General features: G+C 44.1%; 1 protein-coding gene across 1 annotated transcript in view; it reads left to right on the plus strand.

Moving 5' to 3' along the window:
* Window positions 1-1136: 1136 nt before the first annotated feature.
* Window positions 1137-13606, plus strand: part of ITPR1 (inositol 1,4,5-trisphosphate receptor type 1) — a 322601-nt gene continuing 310131 nt past the window's right edge. Inside the window, exons 1-2 of the mRNA XM_052638520.1 lie at window positions 1137-1228; window positions 5679-5749. Coding sequence (XP_052494480.1) covers window positions 1137-1228; window positions 5679-5749 — 163 coding nt within the window. The remainder of the gene's footprint in view (window positions 1229-5678; window positions 5750-13606) is intronic.

A 13606-nucleotide genomic window follows, 5' to 3' on the forward strand; every position in this document is an offset into this window, starting at 1 on the left:
ATGATGAGGAGCTACTGCAGTCCACACCAGCACACACTCTTTGCACAGAACTGAGCTTGTTTTTTATTTTTATTTTTACTTTTTAACTATGCTGTGTGGCATGTGGGCTCTGAACTTCCCCAACCAGGGATTGAACCCTTGCTCCCTACAGTGGAAGCACCGAATCTTAACCACTGGACCGCTAGGGAGGTCCTTTAGCTTGTGTTGTAAATTTCAGTTTAGATTTTTTTTTTTTCTTTAAATAATTGACTCCTGCTCCTCAATGTTTATGGCCCTGAAGAAAGCTCTTTCTATGAGCCATGTCAATATTTTTGTTGATAATTTGTGTGTGTGTGGTGTTTGTGTGGGGGGTGATTACTGAGCTGTGCAGAGATTTACTGAATTTATGAACATGTTCTAGAACTGCCGTTCACTATGTGTGTTTCTGACCAAGTTTCTTAAGGGACTGCAGCCTCACTCTTTAGTTGCGTTGGAATGATTTGGACCAGGTGCTGAGTCTTTCTCCCTCTGCATGGGTTTCATGGTGAAGGAAGAGAAGGAAAGACAATGGAATAGCATTTGCGTGAAGTGTACAGGTTGTTGAATTCTTAAAAGGCCGCTAGAGCTTTGTGGTATTTATTACTAGGTTTCCTCATATTAATTCTGTTCCGTTGGTGCTTCAGCCCCAGGCCCTGCCGGACCCAAGTTTTATACCAGGTGTTTCCTTCTGCCTGAACATTCCCTGAGGCAGATTGAGCATGTTAATATTTCCTAAGTCAGACTTTCCAGCTCCTAATCATTGCAGAGTTCTTGGCAGACTTCCCTGTAGTCTTTATATTCACTATTTATTATCGAGGGTCTTCAACTTGGAGAATTGGATTCAGTCATGGTTTTGTTAGAAACAAGCCTTACTGTGGTTGGAATACCCTGAAATGAAAGGATAGATGGGGGAAAATGTGGCTGCATATGTCCTGCTTGGCTCAGCGAATTGCCTGCCTGTCACACACTGATTTAAATTTGACTTTTAAGTAGAACGCTTTGGAAAATTGAGCTAAGCCAATTCTCAGTGACTGTCCCACCCCCTGTCCCGCCCCGAGCATTTCTTTCCTTCTAATAATGTTGCATATTTTACTTTGTCTAGGATTCTCAGGAAAGACATGTCTGACAAGATGTCTAGTTTCCTACACATCGGAGACATTTGTTCTCTGTACGCCGAAGGATCGACAAATGGATTTATTAGCACCTTGGGGTAAGAGCACCTGGTTTCTTGTATGGCAGGGCTTGTTTAAGACATTAGAACATCAGCTTCAACACTGTGATTTTTCTAGGACATGAATGTTCCCATTTTATTTGATTTTTCCAGCGATGGTTGGAATCACAAATATCAGATCTCTTATTAGCCAGGTTTAACCTCTTACACAGAAATGCAATTTGCCCATCAGTTCTGCAAGAATGAAGTCTCATCAGTTAGTACTGTTAATTCAGAATTATTGTAATAGCCTCTTCTTTCATATGTCAGAGGGAAAGTGCTAAGTGTATGGGATGAATGTTCAGATTAGTATTTACAGACCCCAGGGAAGTGCTTTCGCTTTGTAAAAGCTCTTATTTTTAAGTGGTGACTTGTTTGTTGTACAAGTAGAGACCAGAACTTCTCAGGTGCTTCTCTCTCTCCTTTGAGGCAGAACGTTTTCTGCCTCAGATCACTGTGTGCATCTGAAAGTTACAAATGGCACCAAGTTCTTTAAATCAGATTTCTGGTGTTCTGTTCTTTCTTCAGTTGTTTTTTCCCCCCCCAAGCCCGTATAAATACATTCCCTAATATTCATTTGATTATCTTTCGCCTTCTCCTCCTTCTTCTATTGTCTGGAAGAGGAAATGAGAGGTGAATTAGTCCCGAAGGGCAGGCACAAGCAGAATGGGGAGTGAAGGTGGTTATCTCTGTAAAAGTTGTACATGGTCTGTAATGTCTTTGCATGAAAAGGAGTGGTGGGTGGCATTGTGGTGTTTGGCAAGAGCTGGTCTCAAATGTGGGGGCGGGGGAGGAAGGCAACAATTTCTCTAAGAACCTCATTGTCACAGCAGCCAGAACCATCCTTTTTAATCAGACTTCCTATTTAAAGTATGCTGATTCTCTGGTATTTTGTAAAGTAAGTTTATTCCCAGGCTCTCTTTCAGTTACTCCAGCCTCAAGGAGCAAGTTATTTCAGATAAAGAATTCTATAGCTCAGCTGGATCTCTCCAAATAAAGATTTTATTTTCAAAAGTCATCCACTAAAAATGAGTGATCCATGACTGCTTGATCACCAGTCAAGTGGCTTTTTTAAATTTTTTCTGAAGCCTTTTTTAAAACTCTTTATACTAAAGACCCACCCTTCACAATATACCTTCTGTTGTTCAGTCACCAAGTCGTGTCTGACTCTTGGAGACCCATGGACTACAGCACACCAGGCTTCTCTGTCCCGCACCATCTCCTGGAGTTTGCCCAAGATACCTTCTGTAGCTTTGGCAGAATCCTTCTGCTTGTGCCTCTCTGTTGTCCTTTTTTCCTTCTTGGCTAATTTCTTGCTTTTTCCATCTCCAGTTGAATCTTGCATCCTCTTATTTTTCTGCAATAATAAGTAGCAGCGGTAACTGCCTGTATGAATCCTATCAGTGTTTACAGCTCTGTGCTATGTACTCTACAGCCACCATCCCTTTAATCCCCAAACAGCTTTTTACAGTGAGCAGCATTATTGCTATTTATGGGGGCAAAAATCTCTGAGCATCAGAGAGGTGAAGTCCCCTGCCCAGGGTTTCACAGCTACAAAGACTGAGAACTTCCAGACTAGCGCTTCTAACAGTTGCCCTGGGTGGGGCCAACTTCCCCTTCCCAGCTCGTCTGACCGCGCCTCTCTGGCTGAATTTGCTCACCCCTATCCTCATGGTCTGCCCACAACTCTTATCTGAATGCCTTGTTAAGGCTCGGGCCCACCTTATGCTCCATCTCTGGTCTGTGGCCCTAATTTTTTCTAATGGTGTCACTGCCTTTCTAGTCACCTAGGCTCACTTCCTGTCACTTGCTGAATCCACTGGGCCAGCCCCTAAAATCTTAGTACCTCTTTTTCTTCCAGAGCATCTCCTTTTAGATTTCCTATGAGGTACAGAGCTTTAAAAGAGTTTTCATAAGTATTGTGAACAAATTAATAATAAGGTCTTCCCCTTTAACATGAGAATGACCCCTCTTTTTTTTAATGTTAAATTTTGGGCTCTAGTCTTTCCTTTAGATGAATATTTTATTCCCTTGGTTCTTGCACATATTTGAGGATAACTGGTGTAAAAATGGATTTGGAAAATAAAATTTGACCTCTTTTTCCTTCTCATATTTTTTACATTTATGGAGCACTACTCGTGGATGACGATGAGTGACTGCCAATTTTTGTGGAATCAGCATCCAGCGCTATTTATGTAACCCAGTTCCATTTATATAGATGGAAGTTACCTCCAAATGGCTTTATTGACTCACTGAACTTTAAACTCACCTAGGGCCTTGGAAAGCCCAAGTGTGTGACATGTAGTGTCAAGAGAAGTGCTTCTCAATCATGTGTGACACTTGTGAAAAATAAAGATTCTTGGATTCTGTCCTGCAACACGGCTTTAGTAGGCCTTGGGGAGGATGGGCACTTGGTATCACTATATTTAAGAAACAAAAAGTCTCATGAACATCTCCCTACTTGGGAATCCTTGAGACCAACTCTTCGATTTTACAGTGAGGAAACTGAGACCAGGGGGAGTGAAGTGATACAGTCCGTGTCATGCTGCTAGCAGGTAGCTGAAGGCCATCTACAATAAATTTTCTTCTCACCTAGAATGGGACTCTTTCTCCTACCCATACCTCCTTGTCTGAGAACTTGATTAATTTACCAAGCCCTACGTTGAATTTCAAGGCACGCCACCCCACTCCCCACCCCTGTCCCCAGCTCCTGCCTACACATATTAGATCTGGTGGCATTTCCTTGTTTAAACTTGGAGGGGCTCACAGTGGGCAGGGGTTTATGTATACACTTTCTGCTCTTGATTTGTGCATGAATATTGAGACTGTGACCACACGGTCCCTCTTGTTAATGAAGAGAGCCTATGTCTTAGAGCCGAAGGAGGCAAGTTGCTGGTGGACTGTTCTAGACACTTTGATTCATCGACTAAATAGATACTGAGTACTCAGCCTGGTTAGGAAGTGTGCTGGCCCTGGGTGAAGGGTGGAACCTTCTGGGTCACAAAGCAGGCACACTTTCTGTCCTGGGGATCTTGTTGCCTAGTGTATCATTTGTGTTTCATCCCGGGGAGATGGAGGGTGGTGGGGAGGGACAGAGGCCAGGCAGAGGGAGCCTGGGGCAGGAAAGACTTAGGGTCTTCATGAGAAGATGGGAGTTCTGATTTAGGATCTTGAAAGATGTGTGAAAGAATTTTAGGATGTGTCGGCAGATTTTGGAAAAGAAGCAGTAAGAGTTAAGGCTAGTTATTTAATGGTAACTTGCCTTTGGGATAAGACATAGGTTAATGGAAGAATCCCTGGAAAACCATATTAGCTGGGAGCAAGTTTTCTGGCCCCTTGAAAGTGAGCCAGTCCTGCCAATACCAGTTCTAGGAATTTGGAGAAGTCATGTAAACGCGGAGCTTCAATTTTCCTCGTCTGTTCAAAAAAAAAAAAATTTTTTTTTTTTAACAAATCAGTTGTACAAAAGCATTGTACAAGTCATATCGGTCAGTTGGAATTTTAAACATGGGGTCTTTATATATAGATAGAGGCTGGTTATTTATCTGTAATTTTGTGCTCTTTCCCCACTAGTCTTTTTGAAGCTCCAGAGTCTTCTCTTACTCCCATGCTTGTGTACGTAGGGTTCTTTCCCCTTGAAAATGCTCCCTTCTTCTTCATCATCCTCCACCTCTATTTCCGTCTCCAACAGTTCCCAGTTTGGCCTCTTCCACTGGCAGCTTCTCAGGTAGCTTCAGGCACAGTGAGTTTCTGGCTGTTTTTTGTCCTCTTCTCTTACAGCCTGCAGGTGATATGCTCCTTGTCAGTTTGTCTTTCTGGTTCCTGCATGAATCAGCCTTGGGCTCCCGAAGGGCAGGGGCCTGCCTCCCACCCATGTTCACCTCCCAGGGCCTAGCTCAGTGCCTGGCATGGAGTGGGCCCCTTGGCTACCATTGGTTGGGTGCAAGGACCTTTTGCTGTGCCCCTGACCTAAGCTTTAGTGCATGCTGTGCTCACATTGGGGCTTTCCAGGTGCCCCAGTGATAAAGAAATCACCTGCCAATGCTGGAGATGCAGGTTTGATCGCTGGGCGGGGAAGATCCCCTGGAGGAGGCCATGACAACCCACTCCAGTATTCTTGCCTGGAGAAGCCAATGGATGGAGGAGCCTGGTGGGCTACAGTCCATGGGGTTGTAAAGAGTCAGACGCAACTAAGCACGCACACACTGTTTCGCACACGCTTAGGTCTCTTGTGGATGTGGTTAAGTGAAAAGAGCCACAGAAAACAGTACCTTAATGTGTCCATTGCAGAAGCAGTCTTGGGCTCTTGAAGGAGGTTCCATTCCCTGGCTGGAGACTAGGGTAGCCTGTTTTGCATAGGAACAGCCCTGAGTATGAGTTTTGCCTAGTGCTTAGGATTTTATTTTCTTAGACTTGGTTTGATGCAATGTTTACTTTCTTCTCTTTGCAGCCTGGTTGATGACCGTTGTGTTGTACAGCCAGAAACCGGGGACCTGAACAATCCACCCAAGAAATTCAGAGGTAAGTTGGGGACCATTCCAGGGTGGGTCCCTTGCCTCATTTGAAAATTCACGAAGTCTGTTGCTGTGTGTAGATATAGTTGTTTGTTTGTTTTTTTTTTAGTCAGTCATAGGTTTATTTGCCTACATATAGGTTTATTTGCCTACATGTTTTTAAGATGTATGAGGCCAGTTTCAGGCTTTCTGAACTCTTAAAAGGCATAAATAAGTTCAGTGTCAAGATCAGGAAGGCTTGTATTAGGACCTTCATTTTTTTTCACTTGAATACATGCTGGTAAGCACGAATTCAGTTTAAAGTCTTACACTTGTGTTCGAACAAGTAGGATTTATGGATTGAATCACAAGGAACATGTGGTATTTCAGCAGAACTTGCTGTTCCATTGGGAGTTTCGATGTACTTACATACTTCACCTCGGAGTGAGGAGTTTTTATTACACTTACCTTTTTGAGTTAAAAGGCATAGAGGGACAGTCTTCCTACTGGTGGCCTTGCACTGTTGGCTTTCTTTGTGGACCTCTTGTGTTTTATGTCTTCCACGGAAGGTAGATTAGTGTATTGCAGGAGGTGTCTAACATATAGTTGGTATCTTAAAATGAGGAACGTTTTGTTGTTATTTTTTGCTGCTGTTGTGGTTAGCGCTTCTCAGCTCTGGCTGCGTAGTAGAATTATCTGGTAGAGATATTAAATTACATGGCTGCCTAGGGCCCCTCTCCAGACCAGTTAAAGAATCTCTCAAGGTTGGGGGCTAGGCACTGGCATTTTTAGGGCAGTGATTTTTATTTACAGCCAGGGCTGAGAACCCAGCGGGTTAACTATTTGACTGATGGCCTCTGTCCCAGAGAGTTTCAACCTTGCTGTTTGCAGATTATATCTTTCAAGTTATGACTTCTTTTTGTTCTTATGTGATTTAGAAACTGTTTGCAGTTTTTGAATAAAATCTCCAGAAATTAGAATAAAATAGGCAGTTGTTCAGATGGAGAGAAGCTATTTGGAAGGTGTTCGGTGTTGCGCTGCATCCAGTTGGCGTGAGGCTGCCAGGAGCATGTTTTCACCTGGGGAGGGGGCTGGTGGGAGTCCGTTTAAAAAAAAAATCATTGGCATAAGCCTATACACCTCTGTTGCCTTTTTCTACTCAGTTCCTTCTCCATGTCACCTTCCAAAACAGAATCCTGAATGCAACAGAAAGATTTGATCCAATGATCATAATCCCATCACTCACTCATAGAATTAAGCCCTTCCTTCTGAATTACATAATGTGCTGCGGTTTTACCATTTAAAAGAGCCAAGCGTGAGGGACTCCATGCCAACACTGAGTGTGGCCACACTCATACTGTGCTGAGGGCTCTGCCAGCATTTTTAGCTGATGGGGGGGTCTGCTCTCCCTGGGAGGGGATTGAAGCCCTGGAAGGTGGAGGTTTAGTAGCTTGTCTGGAATCATAGAGTTGTTGATGGATGGAGTAGGAGCTGGGATTCTCAACTTGGGCTGAGAAATCACCCAGGGGATGTTCAAAAACACCCACTTTTGAGTTCCACCTCCAGAGATTCTCATTTAACAGGGTATTTGAGATATTTTGAAAATTCCCTGGTTTGAGTCTCCCATGCAGCCTAGGTTATAAACCACTGCTCTTAGGGCCTGAGCTATAAACTCATGGCTTTATTATGTAGCAGGAAGCTGGTCCACACAGTGCTTTTACAGTTGGGACTAAGTGGAAGGGATGTGGAGCCTATTGCTTGGGTCCAACATGAGCTCCTATCCTATTCTGCACCCGGGCTCTGGGAGCTGGGAAAGGAAGTTGAGAAAGATGTTAGCAAACTGTTTAGAGTTAACCAGTGGCTGTCTGAATATAAGTTTGCTGCTTCTGCTAAGTTGCTTCAGTTGTGTCTGACTCTGTGCAACACCATAGACGGCAGCCCACCAGGCTCCCCCATCCCTGGGATTCTCCAGGCAAGAACACTGGAGTGGGTTGCCATTTCCTTCTCCAAGGCATGAAAGTGAAGTCGCTCAATCATGTCCAACTCTTAGCGACCCCATAGACTGCAGCCTACCAGACTCCTCTGTCCATGGGATTTTCCAGGCAAGAGTACTGGAGTGGGGTGCCATTTAGAATATTGAAATAAACAAGATCACAGCCAGGGGAAGTCAGAAGAGATGTATGTTTTCCTGGCACTAGGATAAAAGTGCCTGGTGCTTAGATGTATATCTGGTGGCTGATTGAAAGAGATTTTTTTTGAGATAAAAGTGACAATTCCTGTAGAAGCTATTTGGAAAGAACCAAACTGGCAACCCACACCAGTATTCTTGCCTGGAGAATTCCATGGACAGAGGAGCCTCGCAGGCTACAGTCTTGGGGTCTCAAAGAGTCTGACATGACTGAGTGACTTTCACTTACTCACTCAAACTCTTTTATGGCCTGGCTTGGGTCCACCAGTGGTCACGTGACAGTGACTTGATTTGTTGACTGTCTTTCCCCATAAATTAAAAATAAAGTGTTCTAGGTTGTGAGGTTCTTTGTACTTGTCGGAAATCTGGTTCAAAACATGCTTTGCAGCAGGCTTGTGAATGTAGGTCATGGCTGCCTCAATTCCTCGTGGTGAGTGGGAGGCTGTCTGCACACAGGTGAGGGGCCCTGACCCATCTCCCGTTGCAACCACTGGAAGGTCTCTTGCACCCTGGAACCCGGGTGATGTTTTCCAAAAAAGCAGCCCTTCAATTGTGGTGTGGTTTGAAACATTTTTCTCTAAAACAGGGAGAAAGGTGTTTCTTCTGAAAGGGATTACTGCCTTTCCAAATACGGATCTGTTTTGAAGGTTGAAGTCATTTTGATGCTTAGAAATGGTGCATTGGGCAATTGGGTGGCATTTCTTGTCCATTTCCTTGCTGTGCCAATGCATCCTGAAATTTACCAGACACGTATGGAAAAGTGAGATGCTGGTGAGCGGCTGGTTAAAATGATGGAGTCTTTACCTTAGCCATCAGCCAAGCTACACATAGTCATTTGGGCTTGCTGTTGCTTCCTTCCCAAGTTATTTCCTGTATTGAGAACCATCATAACTTGTTCTTAAGTAAATGGAAACCAAAGGCCAATTGATGTAATACTCCCTGTGGCTTCTGACTTGGGGTTTTAATTCTGGGAGCTCCTCTTGAAATCTGCCAACCTAACAGTTAGTAACATAGGCTGGAGGATCGGGCTTCCAGGGTTCAAATCCAAATTCTGCTAATTCTTAGCTCTGTGACCCTGGACAAATGATGTAACCTCTGTGAACCTTGGTTTTCTCATCTGTGAAATGCACAATGATATTAGTCCCTTGCTCAAAAGGTTATTGTGAGGATTAAATGCGTGTTCCAAATTTAGTACTGATGGTCCTTAGTTAAGGGCTTGGGAAGCCTTAGTTACTCCTGTCTTTTCATTCCCAGTTCTCAGTACAGAGCCTGATCCTCATAGGTGGTGGCAGAAGGGACAGAAACTGTATGTGAATAATGATATGAGAATAATTATAGATGGTTCCTCTTTTTGTCTTTAAATGCTTTGTGGGTAGCAGTGTGTACCCGGACCACATGGGCTTGGATTCGAGGCTCAGTGTTCCCGTATACAAGCTGAGTGACCCTGATAGATTACTTAAATCTCTGAGCTTATTTCTTTTCTTATGAAATGGAGGGAAAATAATTCCTTCCTCATAAAGATATAGGGAGGAAGGTAACATGGCTAAGGAGCCAAACAGAGTACTTGGGTACACGAGGCTTGCTCAAGTGACTGGAAGCTGTTATTTTTTCACGGTAGATGCTGATGAGTTAAACTGTTGAACACACTTGCTTCTTTCTGATGAGTAAAAGTACACTTCCAAGTGAATTGCTTTCTTTGCGATTCCTTTGACTGTATCTCCTGCCCCTGATGTTGTTGTGGGTAGGAAGAAGAGATTGGCTGCAGTTCTGTTTCATGGAAGCCAAGGCATTTTCATTATCTGAATGAATTTTGGACCATATCCTTGTCCTCTCGGTGATGAGAGCTGAGGTGTAGAATCATTCAATTACTTTAGTCCTTTTGTTAATGTGATACCATTTTAAAGCGCCCATGTCAGTAGAAGGTAAGGTAGAATCTCTTTTCTTCCTCATGGGTGTCATTTTGCCTGTAGTTTGAAAATAGAGAAGGCAAACATCAGATTGAAACTGGGAATAGAAACTTTGTGGTTAGTGATTTCCTTTCTCTGGATTGTCTTTTCCTTTTCATTCCCACCCATCCCTTCCCTGTCCTAAATACACTGGCATATTCTACAAGGAGAAGATGGAAGCTAAAAACCATTGTCCATTTCCATCCTAGAAGGTCTGCTGTTTTAAGTTGAACCTCCAGTGTTGCTGGAGTAGAAGTAACTGGGGCTTCTGGGAAACAAGATCAGCTTTGGTGATAATGATGACATTTATTGTGTGATCCCTTTTTTCAGATCGGGGAAATTGTCCAGTTCTTGCCCTCAAAACTTGATCTTCTCCATTTAGGTCAAGAGGCTACCTTTGACCTCACATTCTTGATCTTGTACGGATACTACACTATCAGTGTTCCCAAGGTGTGAGAGAGTTTTAATCTTGTAGTTAAACCTTTAGTTTTAGAAGAGAAGCTGTTTAGAATGGTAGCTCAGAATTAAAGCTGTGGGGAGGAGCTTGGGCAGGGAAAGGTGAGGAGAAAGGAAGCATTCTGATATCTTTGGTGGTTCATGGGAACTGGGGACGAGCCCAGAGATCAGGCTGAAAGTGTGCACATTCTAGATCAGCATCTCCTTGTCCTCTGTGTTTCCTCTTTCCTAATCGAACTTGTTTTCAAGTGCAGTAAGCCACTCTGTTAACCTACTGTGAAAATGAGTCAAGCATTAAGGTCCTTCTCTGTTCTAGCTGCTGGCTTTGATGAAGAGAGGTGAGATGACTTGAATACAGTCTCCCTGGCTTTCAAGAGTCTTTACAAGTGTCGCAGAGAAATAGACCCACATTACAAATAACAGTACTGACTACTAGGGGCTTCCCAGGTGATGCATTGGTGAGGAATCCACCTGCCAATGCAGGAGATGCAAGAGACATGGTTTGATTCCTTGGGTTGGGAGAATCCCCTAGAGAAGGAAATGAGAACCCATTCCAGTGTTCTTGCTTGGAAAATCCCATGGACAGAGGAGCCTGGTGGGCTGCAGTCCCTGGGCTCACCGAGAGTCGGACATGACTGAGTATACATGTCACGTTAACACTGATAGAGCGTTTACATTGTGCATTACATTGATAGAGCATTTACAGTTACATTGTGCAAGGCACAATGTGGATTGTGGATTCTCTCTTTTAGCCTTTGTAACCTTCCTGTGAGGCACAGATATTGGTGTTCCCATTATATAGATGAGGAAATGGAAGCCCTGAGAAACATGGTCAGTTAAATATCCCTTCTTAGAGTGGTTGCTATTCATTCCACAGACATTTATTGAATGCTTCCTATGCACCAGCCGTTCATACTCCAGGGAAGAAAGATACATTCTCAAGGAAGTCAGTGCCAGTTCACAGTTAAAATCTTTAAGAAACATGATGAGAGTGATTTGTTGTCCACATGACAGCTGTTTGTAAGGGAACAGAGGCCCAGCTGGTGAAATATCCTTCTATCAAGTATGAAAGTCACCCTTGTTATCTAGTAGTTCACTGGGGCAAAGTAGATAATGCCATTTGATGTGCATTCTCTCCTGAGCTTCGCAACACCTCCTCAGCCCAGGGTGTGTCTGTTTTATGCCTTGATGCCTTTTGGGACCTGGCCCAGCATCGCATGGCTTGTGAGTGTCAGAGTCAGACCAGAACTCCCTTGCAAAGGCCTGAACCCAGTGCTTTGCTCTTACTCTCCTCGCTGGAACCTTCCCAAAGCATGAGGGTTCCTTCAAGCATGGTCCTGTTACCTGCCATCTCTAAATGAGAATAGACTAGGTTATTACTTCTCTGCTGTCTATCCAAGCTTATGAATGAGGAAGATAGAAGGCTTGGACCCTTTGACTTAATGCATTTTTAACTTTTTACCTGTCAGTGGGGCAAGCTGTGGGGTATGCAATCTGTGACCTGCATCATTCTTTGAATTCTATTTGTAGTGCAAATGAGCGTCTGTCTCCTGAGTGAAATGTTGGCTGAAGACTCTTGATAGCTCAGTATGTGTTCACTTTAAAACTATGAGAGCGTAGGAATCATGGTCTCAGATGATACTGGGATGAAGAAGAGTGTGTTGGTTGGCTCTGGTAAACCACTCTGGATCACAGCATGGCTGTTAACTTCAGGATCAGACTTCTGGTCTTTTCATTTTCACTGGACTCTTCTGTAGTCCCAGAACGCTTGTACTGTCAGCCTACCTTTTAGAGGGCTTATGGATTTATTTATCTATTTTTGGCTGTGCTGGGTCTTCATTGCGGCCTAGGCTTTTCTCCAGTTACAGAGTAACAGGGGCCACTTCTCTAGTTGCAACGCATGGGCTTCTCATTTCAGTGGCTTCTCTTGTTGCGGAGCATGGGCTGTAGGGCACATGGGCTTCAGCAGTTGTGGCTCGTGGGCTTCAGAGTACAGGCTCAGCACAGGCTTAGTTGCTCCAGGACATGTGGAATCTTCCCGGACCAGAAATTGAATTCATGTCTCCTCCATTGGCAGGCAGATTCTTTATCACTGATCCACCAGGGAAGCCCCTCCCTCCTAGCAGCTTTGAAGGGGGGGCCTCAAATAAGAATGGCATTTTTCATGATCAAGTGATGAGAAGTATTTGCATACCAGCAACTACTTATCTGATAATAATCTGACCCGAGATTTAGTCCGAGGTGGGGAGCGGCTCTTGTAGGAAAGATGTAGGAAAACCACTAGCACTGGAGTAAAGAGCCCACCTAACCTGAGAGCTAGCATCTGGCCCAGGCTCTGCCACCAACCACTGTGACACCGTGGGGGAAATCACTGCATTTTCTCCAGGCTTCAGTTTTCCCATCTGTTCAGTGGGCTTTAGCTTGAAGCCGTGATCAGCACCAGAAGCAGGCTGGTTACCATTTCACAAGGCAGCGCTGGTGTCCAGGAGCCTTGTGCTGTCCAGAAGTAGGTTTCTGTTTCTTTGGGATTATACGTCTTCTTTGTCAAGATAAGACAAGTGGATGGAAACAGCCAAGTCTTATTTTAAGGCCAGGTGGGGACATGGCCAGGATCTTGGGTCACATGGTCACCTGGACTAGAGTGGTGGTAACAAACTGCACTCAACTTTCTTTCACACCCGCTGTCCTTTGCTGCCCCTTGTCTGATTGTTGCTAAGCAACATTATTTCTGCCTTCCCCGCCCCCCTTTTCTTTTGACAAGGCCTTGAAGGCATGAGCTGGTATCTTACTTAGTTTTTAAATACCCACGTGCCAAGGGGAGGGCCGCCCTTAAATTTTGTTTGTTCTTTTGATTGTAATTCATGATGGGCCTTTTGCAGTGGGACTCTGTTTCTGCCTGTCGTGTTAAATAAGGCAGAGAAATCGGTCTATTTAAGGTGCTTGTCAAGTATATGCCTTGAGGCACATTCAAGGTTTTGTGTGTGCGCACAGCTGCTTTGTGGGAAAAGTCTCTGGCAGCTTATGCTGTATTCACAAAATCAACTCAAATTTAATAAAAAGATTAGTAGGTTTTTTTATAATCTTCATTTCAGATTTACCCGCTTATCCCAATCTTGCACCAACAGACTCCATCTAAAGGGAACAACACTGTAATTTAAATCAATTCCCCGGGCAACATAGAAGGCTCCCAGCATGTCACACAGTCACTGGTGTGATGCCTGCCACTTGATTATACCAGAGTCCCACACACTGCATGTGGCCCTTGCTGGATTCCTGCCTACTTGCTCAAAGCTTT

The sequence above is a fragment of the Budorcas taxicolor genome, chromosome 1 (genome assembly GCF_023091745.1).
Source record: "Budorcas taxicolor isolate Tak-1 chromosome 1, Takin1.1, whole genome shotgun sequence".
Lineage (NCBI taxonomy): Eukaryota > Metazoa > Chordata > Mammalia > Artiodactyla > Bovidae > Budorcas > Budorcas taxicolor.